We start from the raw sequence: 18,077 nt of genomic DNA, 5'->3' as shown, positions 1-18,077 counted from the left end.
GCAAAAGAATACATTTCCACTCTCACATATCTTGCCAGTGGACTTTTATAATTCCTATTTCCACTTACCTGCCACTTTTCAGGGAAGTAGAAAACTGAAGTTTCTACATTCTGAAACTAGCAAAGAAGTTGGTGTGAAATTTTCAGAGGACTAACAAATGAACTGGAGCAAAAGTGTATGTGCATATGTGTTTTTCACTTGTATGCCAGTGCTCCTCTGAAGTCCTATCTCAGGGCCTCCTCATACTGTGCAGTGACCCTGGGTTCTTGTGCTATTAGAAGAGTATAAATTCTGTCAAGTTCTCCTAGTCTTTGAAGGCCTACTCATAGAACTATATCTGGGATCCAAAAACTAGCCAAGTTGAAAAGTCATCAGTAAGGTAGCTACAAACTAGGTAATAATATTTTAAACCCCAGAAACCCTGGACAGCTAATTGGTGCAATGGATAGAGTGTTAGGCCTAGGGTCAGGAGGTCCAGGATTGAAATCCAGCCTCAGACTCTTACTAACTGTATAACCCCGGGCAAATTATTTAGCCTTTATTTGCCTCAGTTTATTCAGCTATAAAGTAGAGATTTTAAAGAAAAAAAAAAAAATGATGAACTACTCCATTAATCTTTCTAAGAAAATCCCATTAAAAAATGGGGTCATCAAGAGTTGGACATGAGTAAATGACTTAACAACAACCAAAACTCTCAAGACTATCCACCAAGTCATAGAGAACTTGCCCAATCTGAGGGTCTGCAAAGGTTCAAGAGCCAAAATTACATCCAGGTACCTAACCTATTGCCTGTCTATTTTCTATCTTTAGTGGGAGCCGTGAGGTGCTGGATGATGGCTCTATACCTGGTGATGGATTAGGGGCAGCAGGTCTGGATTCCAGTTTCTACGCACACTTAAAGCGTAACTGGATCTGGACCAGCTACATCATTAACAAGTCGAGGAAGGTGAGTTCTTGAGCTGATTCAGCTACCATAGGTGTCCATTTTTGATGTCTTTTTACAGTTTATTTATGAAAGAGCATTTAGATTCAGAGTTGAGGACTTCGCTTAGAGTTCTAACTATCTGGCCAAATCCTCCCCAGGCTTTGGTTTTCTCATCTATAAAAGAAGGACTTGGAGTGATGACTTTTTAAGTCCCTTTTAGCTCTATATCTATGACCTTAAGAATGCAGTTACTGATAATTTACATATTTAGAACTTTTTCTCCTGTGAAAACTTCCATTTAAGTAAAACTTGAGTCAAATATGGAAGTAAATATTTAGTTTAGTTTGTCAGGAGGTAATATCCACTGAATTACAGAATTCTAGAACTTGGGCTAGTGATTTCTAAGGGAAAGATCTCGTAGAGGAAAGTATCATCTCAAGTCTGGCAGACAGTTCATTCATAATTAGTATTTTTCCAGTTGATGAGAAGACCTCATTTTCTTCTTTGCCATTTGTCAGCCTGGAGAGGCATGATTAGTGGAGCTCCCAGAATCCCACTCCAAAAAAAGAGATACAAACAGAAATAATCCCTTCATGTGCCCAACTGACCTGTTCTTACTCTTAAAGAGCACTAGAAATCTACACAGTAATCTGGATTTAAATTTCCCTGATCTGTCTATGTGTCTTTTCAGCACATTTAGTCTGAGATTATTCTATTCTGTCATACAGGGTAATACATATTGGTATAATTAGCAGTCTCAAAATCTTCTACCCAAGCCTTTATTTTGTTCATTATTGCCATCTGCTGTGGGTAGAACTCCCTGGAAGTGTGAACAGTTCTTGTCATTGTCTTGTGTCCCTGAATGCTGCTGACAGAGCTGAAGGGAAAATTCAAGGTTATCTAGTTCATTTAAATATCTTTGTGCCCCCTGTGCTTTTTCTACCTTTTTCAGTTCTAGCTTTCCTTTGAATTCTTCCCCTCTGGGGTAAAATTTCCAGGAAACAACATAAAAAATATCTCATTTTTGCAGAACACTTAAAAGATTTCAAGGAATAGGCTCAAGGAAAACATTATATATGGGATAATACAATAATGAGCACATTACTGTAGCATGCATGAAAACATTCTCTTCTCTGCACCAAGTTGCAGACAACTCTCCTACTATTGCTAAATTATTTTCTGGGCTTCATTAAAGGTGGTTGTGAATGTTGTGAATTTATTGCCTCAGAAACCTGGGAATTCTTGATACTTAACACATATTTGTCTTTTAGGAAAATACAGTTTCAGAAAATGGCCTTACAGTTAGGCTCCAGACATTTTTATCCAAACGTTCTCTGCCACTAAGTGCTGGAAGTAAGTATCACTGTATCTCACTGGTATCTTCAGTTCTTCCCACATTTAGAACTAATGATAGTTGAGCAGCAAAAAACTTCAGTTTAATTTGGAAAAGAGTTGGTATGTTCAGATGTCATCTTGAAACTACTGTTTGTGGTAATATTTCTCTTTTAATCATTTCTAGATAATAGAATAAATATTTTGGGAGATACAAAAGCCCCCTCAGAACTCCCTACTGAGAAGGAGGAGCAGTTTGAGATCGGCAAAGAAATGACACAAGACAGAAACAAGAGGGTGAGGGGCGGCAAAAGCCAGAAACGGAAAAGGCTCAAAAAGGACCCTGGAAAGAAGGTTAAGAGAAGGAAGAAAGGTTATTGGTCACTTACAGTTTCATTTCCCTTTTCTGTTACTACTCCAGTTTCTTGATTTCACTATATTACTTGTGAAAACCACATACCAACTAGGTCTTCAATTTGTCTTCTGCTATTTTCTGTTCTTTCCTTTCATTTGAGATATTTAATGTATTGTCATTGTTATTTTATTTTCCAACCAACCTGACAGATGAGAATAGATCTTTGCATTTACCATTTGCTTTTTCTTAGTTTTTTTTTTGTCTTTGTCTCTTAAAGAGTAGTCATTTCTTTAGTATGTCTAATTTCCTTTCTCAATTCAAACTTCTAATTATATTTCTTCTTGAAAATTCTTGTCTAAATATACACACCTTGCAAAAATTCTGATCTCTTTTCTGTTTTCTCTTTTCATCTCTGTATGTATACCAATTAAGTAAAAATTTAATATCATTTTATATTTTGAAACTTTTCAGAGTGAGAAAGGGCAATTAAAACTGCAGGGCAGGGTTCCATGACTCTTTCATACTTGAATCAGAAACTCAAGTGCTTCGCTCTCTGTATTTTCATCTTAAGACTGCACATCGATATCTTTTATGAGGAAAAACAGTTTGAGATGAAGGGAAGCAATATTCTAATGTTTTAGATTGCTTTATTTCAAAGAAATAGTCCAGATTTTTCCATAAAGATCTAGCTGATATATCTATTTAAATTTTTAAAAAAATCTAAGTTTTTATTTGAAAATGGATCCAGTTTTTCATCTATATGTGGTGGGGATAGAGAAGTCATGGAAGTAGATTCATTTGGCTGACATCATTCAAAATGGAATTGCAACAGTTTTACCTCTTGTATAAACCATTATGGAGGTGTTTGGGCAAGTTAATATAGTAGAGTCTATCAAGATCTAGATTTACTATTTATTAGGAAAGTTCATTGAATTTGATTCATGAATTTGGATTCATATTTTTTTACCCTTTTTTCTTCTTTTTTTTTTCTACTATTGGAATTGTTGTAATTTGTTTAAAAACAAAACCAAAAACAACTTGGAAAATGTAATTTTGGAAATTGGTAATGCCAAGTAGCATTTATTGTCTAACTCAAAAGCTTTACCTGCAGTTATCATCTACAGTCCAGGCACTGAAGGCAGGGGTGGAGAGCTCTGCACCCTCCCAAAGTGATGGCTGTGAAATCTGCAGAGTGAGGTTTGTTCAACCATAAAATGAAGAATTTGGATGAGACCACTTCTAAGGTCTTTTCCAAGTGTAAAGTCTATAAAACTGTGAAATATAAGCATGCTGTTCACTAGAAGAAACTAAGTCAGCATATTCCTTCCTCCAATGTTTAGGAGAAAAGTCAGAAGAAAAAAGCAAAAAAATGCGCTACCATGATGAAGCTGACCAGAGTGCTCTGCAGAGGATGACACGTCTGCGTGTGACCTGGACAATGCAGGAAGATGGGCTTCTAATGCTTTGCCGAATTGCCAGTAATGTCCTAAATACAAAGGTATTCAGTCAGTTGCTGCATTCATTCCTTTGACAAGAATCTAAGTGCTTCTTATTCAGGCACCCCTGAGAATGTTTTTGCACCCACCCTACTCTCTACCTGAGATGTGTCCCCCACTATTGTATTTCTAGCCCCCTCTACATTCCCACTTCATTTTTACATATATTCAAATCAGTCCAAACATTATTTGCTGAGCTCCAGGTCTGTGCAAATCCTGGGTAGGGAATACAAAGCTTTTGAATGTTTAGTTTTTAGGATTTTACTGAGAAATCTGACCTTCAGTAAGAAAACACCCTTTAAAAATATTTGGCATCTTTTGATTTGACTCATCCTTTAGAGCAGGAACTGCGCTGACCATTTTGAGTCTGTTGCACTGTCTGAGGACCTCTGTTCTGTCTTTAAGGCACTAAATCTCTTTTTCATGTCCCTTCTAATGTTCACTAGACCGACATCTTGTGCATAAAGAAAAATTGAGCATTCTTGGGTCTTTCTCCTTTATTTTGTGTGTGGACCACAGGATATCTCCTTAGGTTCTTTTGGGTATTTCATAACAGCAGACTAACACTTGCAGGGTAATATCATGAGGTAGGAGGGCCAACTAGCCAGCTAGATGGCAGGATCTTCTTCTGTTTCCTCTCTCCTAGTACTCTTTAGGTGAGATTATCAGCACTCTTGCTATGTAGATTGTCCCCAAATAACTGAAGTACTCCAGATGGGGCCTATCCAGAGCAGGCACCCCAGAGTGCTCCCTCCACAGTCTCACCACATGCCAAGGCCTTTCCTAATGTGCACTGAGAGCTTATCTTGTCTTTTGGTTCCATGTGGAGGACTGAAACTCCGAAAAGGTGTGCTTGCATCAGACCGCAGAGCACCTAAGGCCGATTACCCATTTGATGTGAGATAATGGCTCTATATACATATTTGGATGAGATGGTGATGTGATGGCTCTCCTCACCATTGGTGCTTGCTGAATGTGTGGTGGTGAGGTAATCGTAGGCAAGGATTGGAAGGCTGAAAGAGAGAAGTCAGAGTCACTTGGCGGCAGGACGAGAAGGAGAGAGGCTGGAGACTCCGGACTCCAGAATCCAGGGTACATCTTTGATAAGTCATGTGGCAGCTTTCCTGCCTCCTTCATTTCTCCCCTTAAAGACAAAGGACTTTGATTGATCCTGACTCTGGCTGACCTTGAGACCCTCCAGGGAGCTAGCCTGGACTTTACAGTTCCATGTCACACTCTTGACTCACAGAGCTTACGGTGCTCCAAACACCCCTTTTCCACACTAGCTGCTCATTAGCCATGCCTCCTCTACCTTGTATTTGAACTGACTGTTAATCCAAATATAGCACTTGGTGTTTATGGAAAAGATACTGGATCTGGGGTCAGAGAGCCTAAGTTCATGTCACTGCCCTGCTTCTCACTGCCTGTACTTGGCATCACTTAACCTTTTGAGTCTGTTTATTATAAAATGAGAAGGGATAGGGCAGATAGCTCAAAGGTCCCTTCCAGCTCTAAATCAGCATCTGTAATCCTCCGGTCTGGGGCTATAACATAATCTTTATATCCTTCCCACTACCAACAGGGTTATCTTGCATACTGTAGGTTCTTGGTGTAAGTTGTTTTTGAATAAATGAATTGGTGCTGCATCCAGTAAGTTTCTAATTCTACCTCTTTTACAGTGATGATGTAAGTATAAGGAATGTTTGGTGCTCCATGAAACAATTATAAATAAACTCAAATGATAGTTATTATAGAATGTACTTTAAGGAAAGAGCCTCTGTAAGGTATTTATCACTCCATTTCACCCACACAACTCTCAACAATTTCTCATAGTTACTGTATTAGAGAAATGTAAAACAATGTTGTAGGAAGTCCAAAGGAAGAAAGTTCTTAAAGTCTGTTGTGTTTGTGTGAAGGGTGAGATGGGGGGACAAAAAGACAAGGCAAGAGAAATGAGGCTACCCCCTCCTTTGCAAAATTATTCCTCTTCCTTCAAATCCATAACCTTTCAATCAAACTGGCTTTCTTGCTATTCCTTAACTCAGCATTCCATCTCCCACCTCTGGGCTTTTGCCACATGGTATTTACTGTCTCTTTTCCTCATTTCATTGAGTCTTTGGCTTTAAGATTGAACTCAACTGCTGTCTCCTAAAGAAAACCTTTTCCAGAGGCCCCTAATTATTAGTGCTCTTTCTTCCATCTGTCTTGTACCCATTTATCTGTGTAAATGTTGTTATTCCATTTTCCTCCCTCCTTGTAAATTCCTTTGAGGATAAGGATTATTCGTTGTTTTAACTTTGTGCCCCCAGGTTCTAGAATAATGCCTTCTACATTTTAAATGCTTAATAACTGCTTATTGAATTATTGAATTGAATTGAAGTAGATACCAATTGAGATGATCTTTAAAAGATAGAGAGGAATTCATCAGGAAAAGAGAGTAGTCTAGGCAGAAGAAATGACATGATCAAAGAGGTGGGGTGATTGCACATATATTTGTGGAATAGAAAGAAATCTAGTTTTTCTGTAACATAAAATAACATGTATAAAAGTAATATGAATTAAACTCAGAGAAATAGGGTAATATCACTGGGGAGCTACAGACAGTTGATTTTTAGACAAAGGAATTTGACCTTTTCTTGAAGAATCCTGATTTTTCTATCTTTCATATCTGATCTAGGTGAAAGGCCCATTTGTTCCATGGCAAGTTGTCCGGGATATTTTGCATGCCACTTTTGAAGAGTCATTGGATAAAACATCCCATTCAGTTGGGCGAAGAGCTCGCTACATAGTCAAAAATCCACAAGCCTATCTGAACTATAAGTAAGATTTTTATAAAAACAAATTATTTTTTACCTGGTGTTAAGGTGGTTCTAAGAATTCTAGCTCTCAGTATTAAAGCTTTCCACATAGATAAGACAGATGTACATATACTGTATACATCTCATTTTTGTTCTAGACCTATGATTTCATTGAAATAAGGAATTCATAGTTTACAAAGTCCATCCATGGATACAAACTGGCAAATTGTGTATGTTATAGTCTTAGAGAATTGCTTGGGGTCTAATAATTTAAATGACTTGCCTGTGGCTATACAGCTGGTTAGTAGTAGGATTCAAATTCAACATAAGGCAGATGGATAGTAGACCTCTTGACTGATGAACATAAGTTGGATTGACTCAGATCTGGGTCTTGCTGAAGATAAAACCAGCCCTTTATTCACTATGACATGCCTCTCCTTATTTTACAGATGAGGAAACTGAGGCATGAGAGGTTAATGATTTATCCAGTGGTAGCAATCTTAGAAGATCAGCAGAGGCTGTTGCTCTTGTTAAAAGATAAAATGTGGCTGTTAACATTGATCTTTGAGTCAAAAGACCTGAGATTTGACTCCTACCACTTAGTAGCCTGGTGACATTGCACTAATAGAACCATGTTGGCACTATTTGTTAACCTCTGCAAAGAAAGGATTCCTTTCCTCAGATTAATCTCTCCAAGTGGCTCCTTCCCTCCATCTTCCCAGCCTTAGCCCACATTCTCCCATCTTCCCTATCTTTCCAGCACATCTCTTGGAGGCTCAGGGGAAAGATCTTTGAAAGTTCCTTCCTGTTTTTAAAGTATTAGGTAGCATATTGACCAGATGATTGGAAATCCAGGTGTCATCCTGAGTGAGTTTAGTCTAGTCATTTTGGCTTTCTTCTCCTTGCTCCTAAAACTGGAAAGGCTGCAGCACTGCTTATTGGTACCCAAGTATGAAAATCTGTAAAATTCCCTTAAAGCCCATTGAACTTTATAGGTAAATCCATGTTGCTGCTGTAACCTTCTAAGGCACCCCAAAACATTTAAAATACCCAAAGTCTCCTCCTGGCCACTCATTCCTATAAAGCATTCTGATGACCTGGATGTTCTTCGTCCTTTTGAAAAAAACTGCTCTTGATTTATGGCAAGCATTGGTCACCAATCCATTTCCCTTTCAGATAGTTATCTGGTTCCTAGAACTAGTACCTTAAAGTTAGAGATTTTGAGAAAAAAAGTAATACCCAAAAGAGAATATCCATAGGAGAATCAACCTCTCTGAGTCCCAGGCAGGAATTTAAGTCACTTTGATACTTAGTAGCCTCTGAGCAGCCTCAAATTTTTCAGTCACAGAATAGAGGAAATAATACTTGTGCTCCTCATCTCTTAGGGCAGCCATGGGGAAAGCACTTTGGAAACTTCAAAGAACTATTATTAATGTATCTAGCACTTTTTGTTCTTTAAGATTAGCTTCTAGTGCAGTTGTTATAAGTTAAACTGAAGCCGCCCTAGTCAGTTTTTTGTTATTTCAGAACATAAGGAACATTAAAACACATAAAAATCATTTTCTTTATCTTTTCCTGATACAGAGTTTGCCTCGCAGAGGTGTATCAAGATAAAGCTCTTGTTGAGGATTTTATAAATCGAAAACATAACTATCAAGACCCTGAGGTAAGAATGGTGTGAATTCTGAGTCATTAAAACTAAGAGCAGTGCAATTTCTGAACCACAAAAGAAGTCTTTTGCTTATTTGGTACTGAGTGTCTGTACTGTACTTTGACTGGCAAACATGGAATTTTTCATGACCATTTGGGAAATCTACTTCCTAGTTCCTTGAGTTTGAACTCTACTCAGCTGGCTGCCATAATCACTTTTTAAATGAGGTTAGAACTTTAAATGCTTTTATGCCTCAGGCCTGCTTTGGAAAGGAAATGGAGCAACTCTTCAGAGGTCATGTACAGGTTCTTTGCAAACTGTCAAACTTCTCTGGAGAAAGTAAGAACCAAAAACAAAGCTTGCTTCCTGAGAAGTCCCTTTCAACCCTGCAATTCTATATAGAATCCAGTGTTTCAGAAGCACAAAACTATATAAAGATGGAAGGACACTGATTGGCAATAAGTCTTTTAGATTGAAAATAAGGAAATTGGGAACAAGCAGCTGGCAAGTTAGTCAAATATATAATTTTTCCCATTTTGCCTCTTTGCTCTTCCCATTGTGTTATGAAAAGAATTTGGAGTTGGCAGCTGACAAGGTCAGTTTTCTTAAACTGGATGCCAAATAAACGCAGAGTGCAGAAACTCTGCACATTTTTCGTTTTCTGGACCTTCTCTTTTCCCTTAACATAATCTCTGTATACCATAGTGCTATGTGTGCATGGCATTTCCTCTTGATAAACTCCTTCAGAGCAAAGTTTGTATCACATTTAGCTTTGTATTTTTCCCAATGCTTGTGGCACAGTGACTTGCACACAATAGGCATTTAATAAGTGCTATGAATAGAACGCTACTGAATAAGATCAGATATGATCCTAAGTGGACATGAATTAATAAACAGAAAGTGTTTATTGACCCTTTTTGGAGCCAGGAGGTTAGAGTTCATTTGGCAACTCTAAAACTAATTATCTGAGCAAGCCTGAACAAGATACTTCAGCTCTTCCAGTTTCAATTCTGAAATAAAAATAACACTATTTTGACTACTAACCTTTTTGGGTTGTGTTGATAAAGAACTTTATTAAACCATAAAGTGTATTGAATAGCTAAGTGATATGAGTGCCACATTTGGAGTCAGGAATACTTATTTTCCTGATCTCAAATCTGTCTTCAAATACTTCCTAGCTGTGTGAATCTTGGGGAAGTCACAAAACCCTGTTTGCCTCAGTTTCCTCATCTGTCAAATGAGCTGGGAGAAGAAAAATGGCAAACCACTCCAGTGTCTCTGCCAAGAAAAACCCAAATGTGACCCCAAATGGGGTCACAAAGATTCTGACACAACTGAAAAACAATGATAAAAGTACATAGAAATGTAAATTGTTAATTTTCCCATGGTGCTGGAATATTATAGACTCTCAAGACCAGCAAAGCCAGGACCTGGCAATCTTGTTGCTGTGATACTTTCAGATGGGGTGGGGGTAGGGCAAGGGAACAATCAGTGATGGCTAGACAGACATGTGACCCCAGTTTCCAGAAGGGTTTGACTTGTGTCCCTTTTTTCTGCACATACTAGAGAAGTAATCTCGACCTCCCTGCCATCTGTATTTTGGGTTGGGTTTGGAGGTGTAGGAGGCGGCCAATGAGCCCCACTTCCTTTAGGGACAGGCTGATGATGTCCATTATGAGGTAACTGACTGCATGAGATAGCATAGCCTTCTTCGGGAAGGGAAGGGCTTTAATGTTTTATCTTCTTTCAAAAGGTTTGTGCTGAAGAGTTTAAAGAATTTGTGGAAAGGCTTAAAGAGAAGTTCAGTTCTGCACTAAGGAATCCTGACCTTGAAATTCCAGACACGCTGCAGGATTTGTTTAGCAGGTACAATACTTGAGGAACAATTTCTGTGGTCCATGATGTGAAGGAAGAAGTGCGGTCAGCCTGAGGCTCCCACATGTTTCTTCCCTGAACAAGCCCATAGTATGAAAATAATGATGCTGTCTAATTGTGCTTGGCTCCACATTTAATGGTTGCCCTGATACTTCCCTCTTTCCTTGGGCAGCCAGCCCAGACTGGTTCTCCATTCCCTCTGCCTGAGGCTTACAGTGATATTTGTCCTACTTACCTTAAGGTTATAGGAGAATTAACAGCCTTATGATGTTGGAGAACTATGGGTTATTGTTGGGTTCCTCATTTGATTAGCTTTGCTTCCGTTTCTTTTCCTGTTTCATAGGAACCTATGACTGGGTTATCATCTATGACTTGTGTTCCTCGGTAATATTCCATTTTCAGACTTTCACATTGATCAAACCAGAATTCCCATGCTTTGCTCAGGTTTACATAATTTCTCTGTTTTATATTTTCATTGGGGAAAAGTCCCTTTTCTGAAGTCCCTCCTTCAAACATTTTCTGTTTATTGATTCAAATCCAGTTAGTCATAGGTTTGGTCTTACTCCCATAGAGTTCATTTCATTTCAGCAAGCATTTATAAAAGAAATGCTTACCAAATGCAAGCCCCTGTGATGTACAGACTGTGAAAAATACAAAACTAGATGTTGCACAGACCCTGTTTTTAAGGAGCTTATGATTTGCCTGAGTGGAATTATCTGGCACGCAAACAACAAAGAGTAAGATAAGAGGAAAAGGAAGGTCCAGTGGAAAATGTGGAAAATTAAAGTGTATCTAGTGCCCAGTCTTAAGAAAAATCTACCTTCTTGACTTTCCAACACTGATAAACTGACTGGTGCTGTCCAATGTAATCTTGGAAAAAATTGTTTCTGGACCTCAGTTTCTTCTATAAAATGAAGAGATTGGCTTAGATGCCTTTAAGGTTACTTCCAGCACTGTGATCTTGTGGCCCAAGTTTTTTATTGTGTGGGCAAAATTCCAGAAAATGACTTGCAGAAAATATTTACAGGTAGGATTTTTTTTCACTGAAGTATTCATAAAGTGAATTAAAATTAATTCATGCCATGATTTTTTTAAAAAAAGAATTTTATAATAACTCTTAAGTTGGAGACCCAAACCAGCCTAAACATAACAAATGCGATGTCAAAGTAATGTTATTTCATTAAACTTTTGAATGTGACTCTAGATGACTGTGCTCATTCTGGAGACTGGGGGGTTCAGAAAGGAGGATGCAGGAAGGAGGAGAGGTAGAACTAGAAGGTAGTTGTTACAGCCAAGGTGAAGACCAGTATAGATAAGGCCAGAATGTCCCAAGGAGTCAGATTAAGAAAAGCTGACCTAGACCCAGGACTCCATATGGAATATTTTTTATTGAAAGAGGCCAAGAGGGGATTACTCAGATGACCACTCTGGCCCTCAGGGCTTGTCTTTATAATCTGACATTATAGGATCTATATCACTTTAAATCCCCTCCTCTTGACTTTTAACCTCAAGGTTTGGGGCTGGGCCAAAGGTTTACCAATGGCCACCAAGGGACAGTAGGTTACATATATCCTCCTGCCACTAATCAGACAGTGCAAAGCCTGCTTTAAAGAGTTTAAAAGTTTCCTTTTCTGTTTCTTTAGGTACAGAGTTTTGGCAATAGGGGATGAAAAGGATCAAAGCAGGAAAGAAGATGAAGTTAATAGGTGAGTGTGGGCAGGCGTGCTCCCTGCAGTCCTGAGGCCACCCCTTTTCTTCTTAGAATTATCTGCTTGATCCAAGGCAGTTTGAGCCAGTAGGAAGAACTCCGCATGTAGAAAGACCTGGGTTTCAGTCCTAACACTGCCACTTCCTGAATGTATGAACTTGGGAGACTCAGCTTCACTGTGACTCAGTTTCCCTGTCTGTTAAATGAAGTGTTTAAGTGAGATGATCTCCTAAAATCCCATCCAGCTCTAAATCCTGAAATCCTATAGGAAAACTTTGCTTTTTTTTTTTTTTTTTTTTTCCTTAAAAGTTGGCCCACAAAACTTTGGTTGTCAAAGCTTCAAATTATGAACAAACAAATTCTTTCTTCCTCCCTACTGTTTCATTCCCCATCTGCTAGCCTCTGGTCCTTGACATGGGAATGCCGGAAAGCCAGGCAGAAAACTGTAGTTTGTAGTAGAAAGTACATATACTGTGAGTTAGGAAGCATAGACCTTTGAACTTCCTTCCAGTGTTCAAGTTTCCTGATTTTTTTTTTTTAAATAAATGTGGTAGGTTTGCATTATCAGGGTGGATTAGGAAGAAAAAAAGCCTTACAACCGTTTTCACGTGATTTTTCCATAGGAAAACTGCTTTGTGTCTACTTTTCTTTTGATTCCAAAAATTAATATCAGTTTGAGATTTTAAACTGCTTTGATTTGATTTGATTGATTAAAAATCAAAATATTTAAATTTAATTAAAAACTAAGTTTAAGAAAAATCATTTTTCTATAAAAGTTATTTGAAATTATTTTTTAAAAAATCATTACATTAATTGACTTTAGGTGTGTAATAAGGCAGTGTTATCTTTTTTTTTTTTTTTTTTTTTTTTAATTTAATAGCCTTTTATTTACAGGATATATACATGGGTAACTTTACAGCATTAACAATTGCCAAACCTCTTGTTCCAATTTTTCACCTCTTACCCCCCCACCCCCTCCCCTAAATGGCAGGATGACCAGTAGATGTTAAATATATTAAAATATAACTTAGATACACAATAAGTATACATGATCAAAACATTATTTTGCTGTACAAAAAGAATCATACTCTGAAATATTGTACAATTAGCTTGTGAAGGAAATCAAAAATGCATGTGGGCATAAATATAGGGATTGGGAATTCAATGTAATGGTTTTTAGTCATCTCCCAGAGTTCTTTTTCTGGGCATAGCTGGTTCAGTTCATTACTGCTCCATTGGAAATGATTTGGTTGATCTCGTTGCTGAGGATGGCCTGGTCCATCAGAACTGGTCATCATATAGTATTGTTGTTGAAGTATATAATGATCTCCTGGTCCTGCTCATTTCACTCAGCATCAGTTCGTGTAAATCCCTCCAGGCCTTTCTGAAATCATCAATAAGGCAGTGTTATCATCTGTCCTCCATTTGACCAGCTTTAAAACATTTCTGCATAGAACATCTGCTAAGGAGATTCAATTCTGGGAAGAATTTTTTTCTGCTTTGAATGTCCAATATTTTGTGAGACTGCTGACTCATTTTTATCAGTATTGAATTCAGGGGGTCTCCATGGTTTGACATTCTTGTCATCTACATGTTCTGTTTCAGTGTGGATGACATTCATTTTCTGGTACTGCAGAACTTAATCCAGAGCACTTTGGCCCTCTCAGATAATCAGATGAAGTTATGTCAGTCATTTCAGGTAGGTATCAGATTGGTGTTTTTTCCTTATGCGTGGGGTTTGCTGATGTTTCCAGATGTTGCAGTAGAGGTTTCCATTTACATCCTTTATGTCTATCACTCTCTAGTCCATGGAATTTGAGAGGAGTCACTGTTCTTCAGCAAAGAATTGAATATCAACAACATTTAGGATAGGAAGTTGGGGAAAAGTAAGGAGATGAGCAAATGTTTTATACATACACACTCGTACGTATACACATACATACATATACATATGTATGTATGTGTGTCTATATATAAACATATATAGACACATAAAAACTTTTAGATGTTAGTGATTACTACATGCTGAAAATATAATGTCCTTTAAATCTTCTCTTTTTCCAGAGAATTTAAAAGAGCTTCTTTCATTTATCTGTTGGATATCCAAATGAAAAAGATAAAAGGAAAATTACAACATATAAGTATTTAATGAAAACTTACTCCTATACTATTCCTCTCTCTTAAGAGATTTTACTGCCTTTTTTTTTTTTTAATTAGTTATTATCTAAGTAAAAACCAGCTTTTAGGGAAAGTAGATTTGGAGAAGCCAGTACCTCCAAATTCAATCCATTTTTGTATCCCAGAAGAACTACAGTATACCTCTTTCTTTAACTTTGTGGAGATCCTTATTCTTTTTCTTGGAAGTCAATACCCCTTCTTCTGTCCACCTTCTCTTCCTCTATTCCTTGACAGATAACACAGTAGCATCTCTTCTCTTCTCCCATTTCATTCTAAAGCCTGCCATAGTGCTTCTTGTCAGTGTGGGAGAGGCAAAGGCAGCCCAGAGGACTCATCTACGAGCTACTTACATCATGAGGAAACTCCAGACAGGCTTTCTTTATCCTAATAGTAATCATCATGATAGTAATTTATATGGCTTTTCTTACAGCAACCCTTTGAGATAAATCAACAATTGCTGTGTGATCTCATCCATGTGGCTATTTCCACAAGACATCCTGCCTCCGCTTCTCTTTGCAGATCTAATCACTACCCAGGCAGGCCCTCATCACCCCTCACATGCACCATTAGCACAGCCAACCCCCACATAAATTAATGTGGCAATTACATAACATTCTATGACATATAAAATACTAATATAACAATATATTAGACCAAAGCATAGGCTTGACCATGTCCATCCCCATTACTCTCTGCCCTTTGCAAGTCTTAAAAGTTGATTGGAAGGCAAATCCATTTTGTGCTGCCTACTAAATGTGATTTATGCTTCCTGGGAATCCTGAGTGGGAGGGTCTCTCTACCACACAGACACCAGTAGAGCACCTAGACTGTTGAGCAATTGCCCTTCTTTCCATTGCTTGAGCGGCCTACCTTCTTTAGTGGCTACAGCTCTCTCTGTCGCTTTCTCTACTGGCATCTTTTACAAAATCATCTTCTTTTGAGCACTTACTTCTTCAGTGATAATCATATTGCAGCCCATTCATCGCCATCACTGCTTTTCAAGTGCCTTTGGGTGTACCTTACCTTTCTTTGTCTATCTGCAGTATCTGCCCAAGATAGATAGCCTGATGGACTAGCTCTCAGGGTAGATAGGGAACTTATGATATCCGTCTTCTAAATGAAAAAGCTGAGATGTTTTCAGAAAGATGGAGTGGTTTGCCCAAAGTCAAGTAGCTAGTAAGTGGTGGTACAGGTGTTCTGACTTCTAGTCTAATTCTTTGTTCCCCACATTGTGCTTCTTTTTGGACATGAGTCCTTCTGACATGATTCACTTTGTATTTAGTTTTAGCATTGAAGGTCAGTGCCTGTTAACTTTATGCTTAAAAACTACTTTGATAATTGAGAGGGACAAGGAACTTCATTTGGAAGAGAAAAAGATTATCTTTAAAATAAAAATTTTGTTTTGTTTTCATTTAAAGCCAGCATGCATATATATATATATATATATATATATATATATACACACACACACACACACATATGACTACTCTTAATATCCTAAAATGTTAAAGGGGAAATACTCATTGCTTTGACCACAAGAGGGAGCCCAGCAGAAATAAAAGGAAAAAATATTTTGTGGTTGAATTCCACAGTTCTGCAGTGACTCAAAGGACACGCATTCAACAAATATTTATTAGTTATTATCTGATGTTTGCAAAACATTGGTGCTAGATGCTAAAGGATATGCAAAGTTGAGAAAAGACAGCTGTCCCTGCCCTCATGGAATTTACATTAGGATAAAATGAGGGGAAATATATAATCAAAAATCCCCACAGATTTAACAAAAAATTTCCTATGAAATCCAGAAGGTGAAGTGTTTTGGGGGGGACTAAGGACTCTCTAAAAAATTGAGAGTAAAGGGTCAAAAAAAGAATTTTTTGAAAAAAGTGGAATTTTAATTGGATTTTAATAGAAAAAACACTAGGATTTGAGCAGAGAACTAATCTACTTCCATCTGAATTCTATCAGATGCCTCAACAGATGCCTCTTTTTGTATTCAGAAGAGGAAAGCTGCCACTCAGAGTTGGAACATGTCATCCTTCCCTCCCCATCAGCTCCATGCCAACTCGAGCCTTTTCTATCTCCAGTGTCCCTTGCATCTATTTCTGTCTACTGCTGCACACTGTCCTAAATCAGGCCTTCATCATCTCTCACTTCCATCATGTTAGTCTCCTATTGGCCAGCCTGCTGCTAGTCTCCCCACTCAAATGCATCTCTCAAACAAATTTGTAGAGCACAGAGTTGACCATTTCAGGTCTCTGCTCTAAAACCTGTATTCATTTCTTCCAGCTTCCCTAGGATAAAATGCAGACTGCAAAGTCATCATTATTGTCATCATCTAATTCAAAAGTGCTCTTCAAAGTTACCGGTGATCTCTTAGTTTCCAAATCCAGCAGCCTTTTCTCTACCTTCTTTCTCCTATCGCTGGTCACTCTCCTCTTTGATTCTCTCTTTTCTCTCAATTTTTGGGACACCAACATCTCCTGGTTTCCCACCTGCCTATCTTCCCACATTAGTTCTGTCTCCTCTACTGGATCGTCACTCAGTTCACAACCTCCAACCGTAGGTGTCCCTCAGTTTGTCCTGGGTCCTCTTTTTTTTTCTCTCTATACTTGGTGATCTCATCAGCTCCCATAGATTTAATTACCATTTCTTTGCCTAATCATTCTCAAATTTACCTTTCCTTTCCCACTCTCTCTGCTGACCTCTCATCTCCAACTGAATTTCACATTGGATGTCCAGTGCACATATTAAATTCAATGTATTCAAAACAGAACTCAGTATCTTTCTTACTAAATTCTTCCCCTACCTTCTCTATTATCATAAAAGTTTCCATCTGCAACATCTCTCATCTGATCCTGCCTCCACTGTGTTATAGACCCTCATCACTTCCTGTCTGAACTGCTATAGTTGCCTGCGGGTGGGGCTGTCTCCCTCAAGTCTCTTCCCACTCCAATCCATCTTTTACTCAGCCTCTGAAGTGATTTTCCTATAGCATAAGTGGGTCTGACCACTCAGTAATTTCAATGGCTCTCTATCACCTCCAGTATCAAATACAAAATGCTCTATTGGGCATTCACAAATCTTTCATAATCCAGTCCCTTCTACCTTTCCAGTCTTCTTAGACATTGCTTCCCACGATGGACTCTTCAAGCCAGTGACACTGATCTCCTGGTTGTTCCACGAACAAGATCCTTCATTTCTCAGCTCTGGTCATTTTCTCAGGCCATCCTCCTTGCTTGAAATATTCTCCCTTCAACTTCTGACCCTCCCAGCTTCCTTTAAATTGTGACTAAAACCCCATCTTCTGCAGGAAGCCTTCCCTAACCCTTCTCAGTTCCAAAGCCTTCTCTCTATTAATTATTTCCTATTTATCATGTATTATATAGCTTGCTTTCTATATATTGTTTGCATGTTGTCTCTCTTATGACATTGTAAGCTCCTTGAGAACAGAGACTTTTTTCTTTGTATCTCTAGAGTTTAGGACAATGACTGGCTTAATAAATGATTGATCCAACCGCCATATTTTTAGAGGAAGTCACAGGCCCAAAAGATAAAGTAGTAAGCTCAAGGTCACAAACCCTGTACTGGGCAGCTAAAGGAAACTCATGTTTTCTGACTTATAGTTTAGTGGTTTTTCTATTCCACCTCAATGCCCCTCTTCTTTTCTGTACTAATAATTATGGAATCCCAAAACTAATTCTCTGCTATTTGGAAATGAATGTCATAGCAGGTGATTTCTGTGCAATCTGCTTGATC

General features: G+C 38.2%; 1 protein-coding gene across 3 annotated transcripts in view; it reads left to right on the top strand.

Annotated features, from left to right (window-relative positions):
- The window catches only part of GTF3C1 (general transcription factor IIIC subunit 1), a 127,258-nt gene that overhangs the window by 89,576 nt on the left and 19,605 nt on the right, over positions 1-18,077 (top strand). For all 3 annotated transcript variants that reach the window (XM_031962724.1, XM_031962718.1, XM_023497884.2), the window contains 9 exons: positions 811-946; positions 2,197-2,278; positions 2,445-2,630; positions 3,953-4,110; positions 6,786-6,928; positions 8,491-8,572; positions 10,311-10,423; positions 12,076-12,138; positions 13,746-13,839. In XM_031962724.1, coding sequence (XP_031818584.1) covers positions 811-946; positions 2,197-2,278; positions 2,445-2,630; positions 3,953-4,110; positions 6,786-6,928; positions 8,491-8,572; positions 10,311-10,423; positions 12,076-12,138; positions 13,746-13,839 — 1,057 coding nt within the window. The remainder of the gene's footprint in view (positions 1-810; positions 947-2,196; positions 2,279-2,444; positions 2,631-3,952; positions 4,111-6,785; positions 6,929-8,490; positions 8,573-10,310; positions 10,424-12,075; positions 12,139-13,745; positions 13,840-18,077) is intronic.

The sequence above is a fragment of the Sarcophilus harrisii genome, chromosome 1 (genome assembly GCF_902635505.1).
Source record: "Sarcophilus harrisii chromosome 1, mSarHar1.11, whole genome shotgun sequence".
Taxonomy (NCBI): Eukaryota; Metazoa; Chordata; class Mammalia; order Dasyuromorphia; family Dasyuridae; genus Sarcophilus; species Sarcophilus harrisii.
This window is presented reverse-complemented; position numbering and strand designations above follow the sequence as displayed.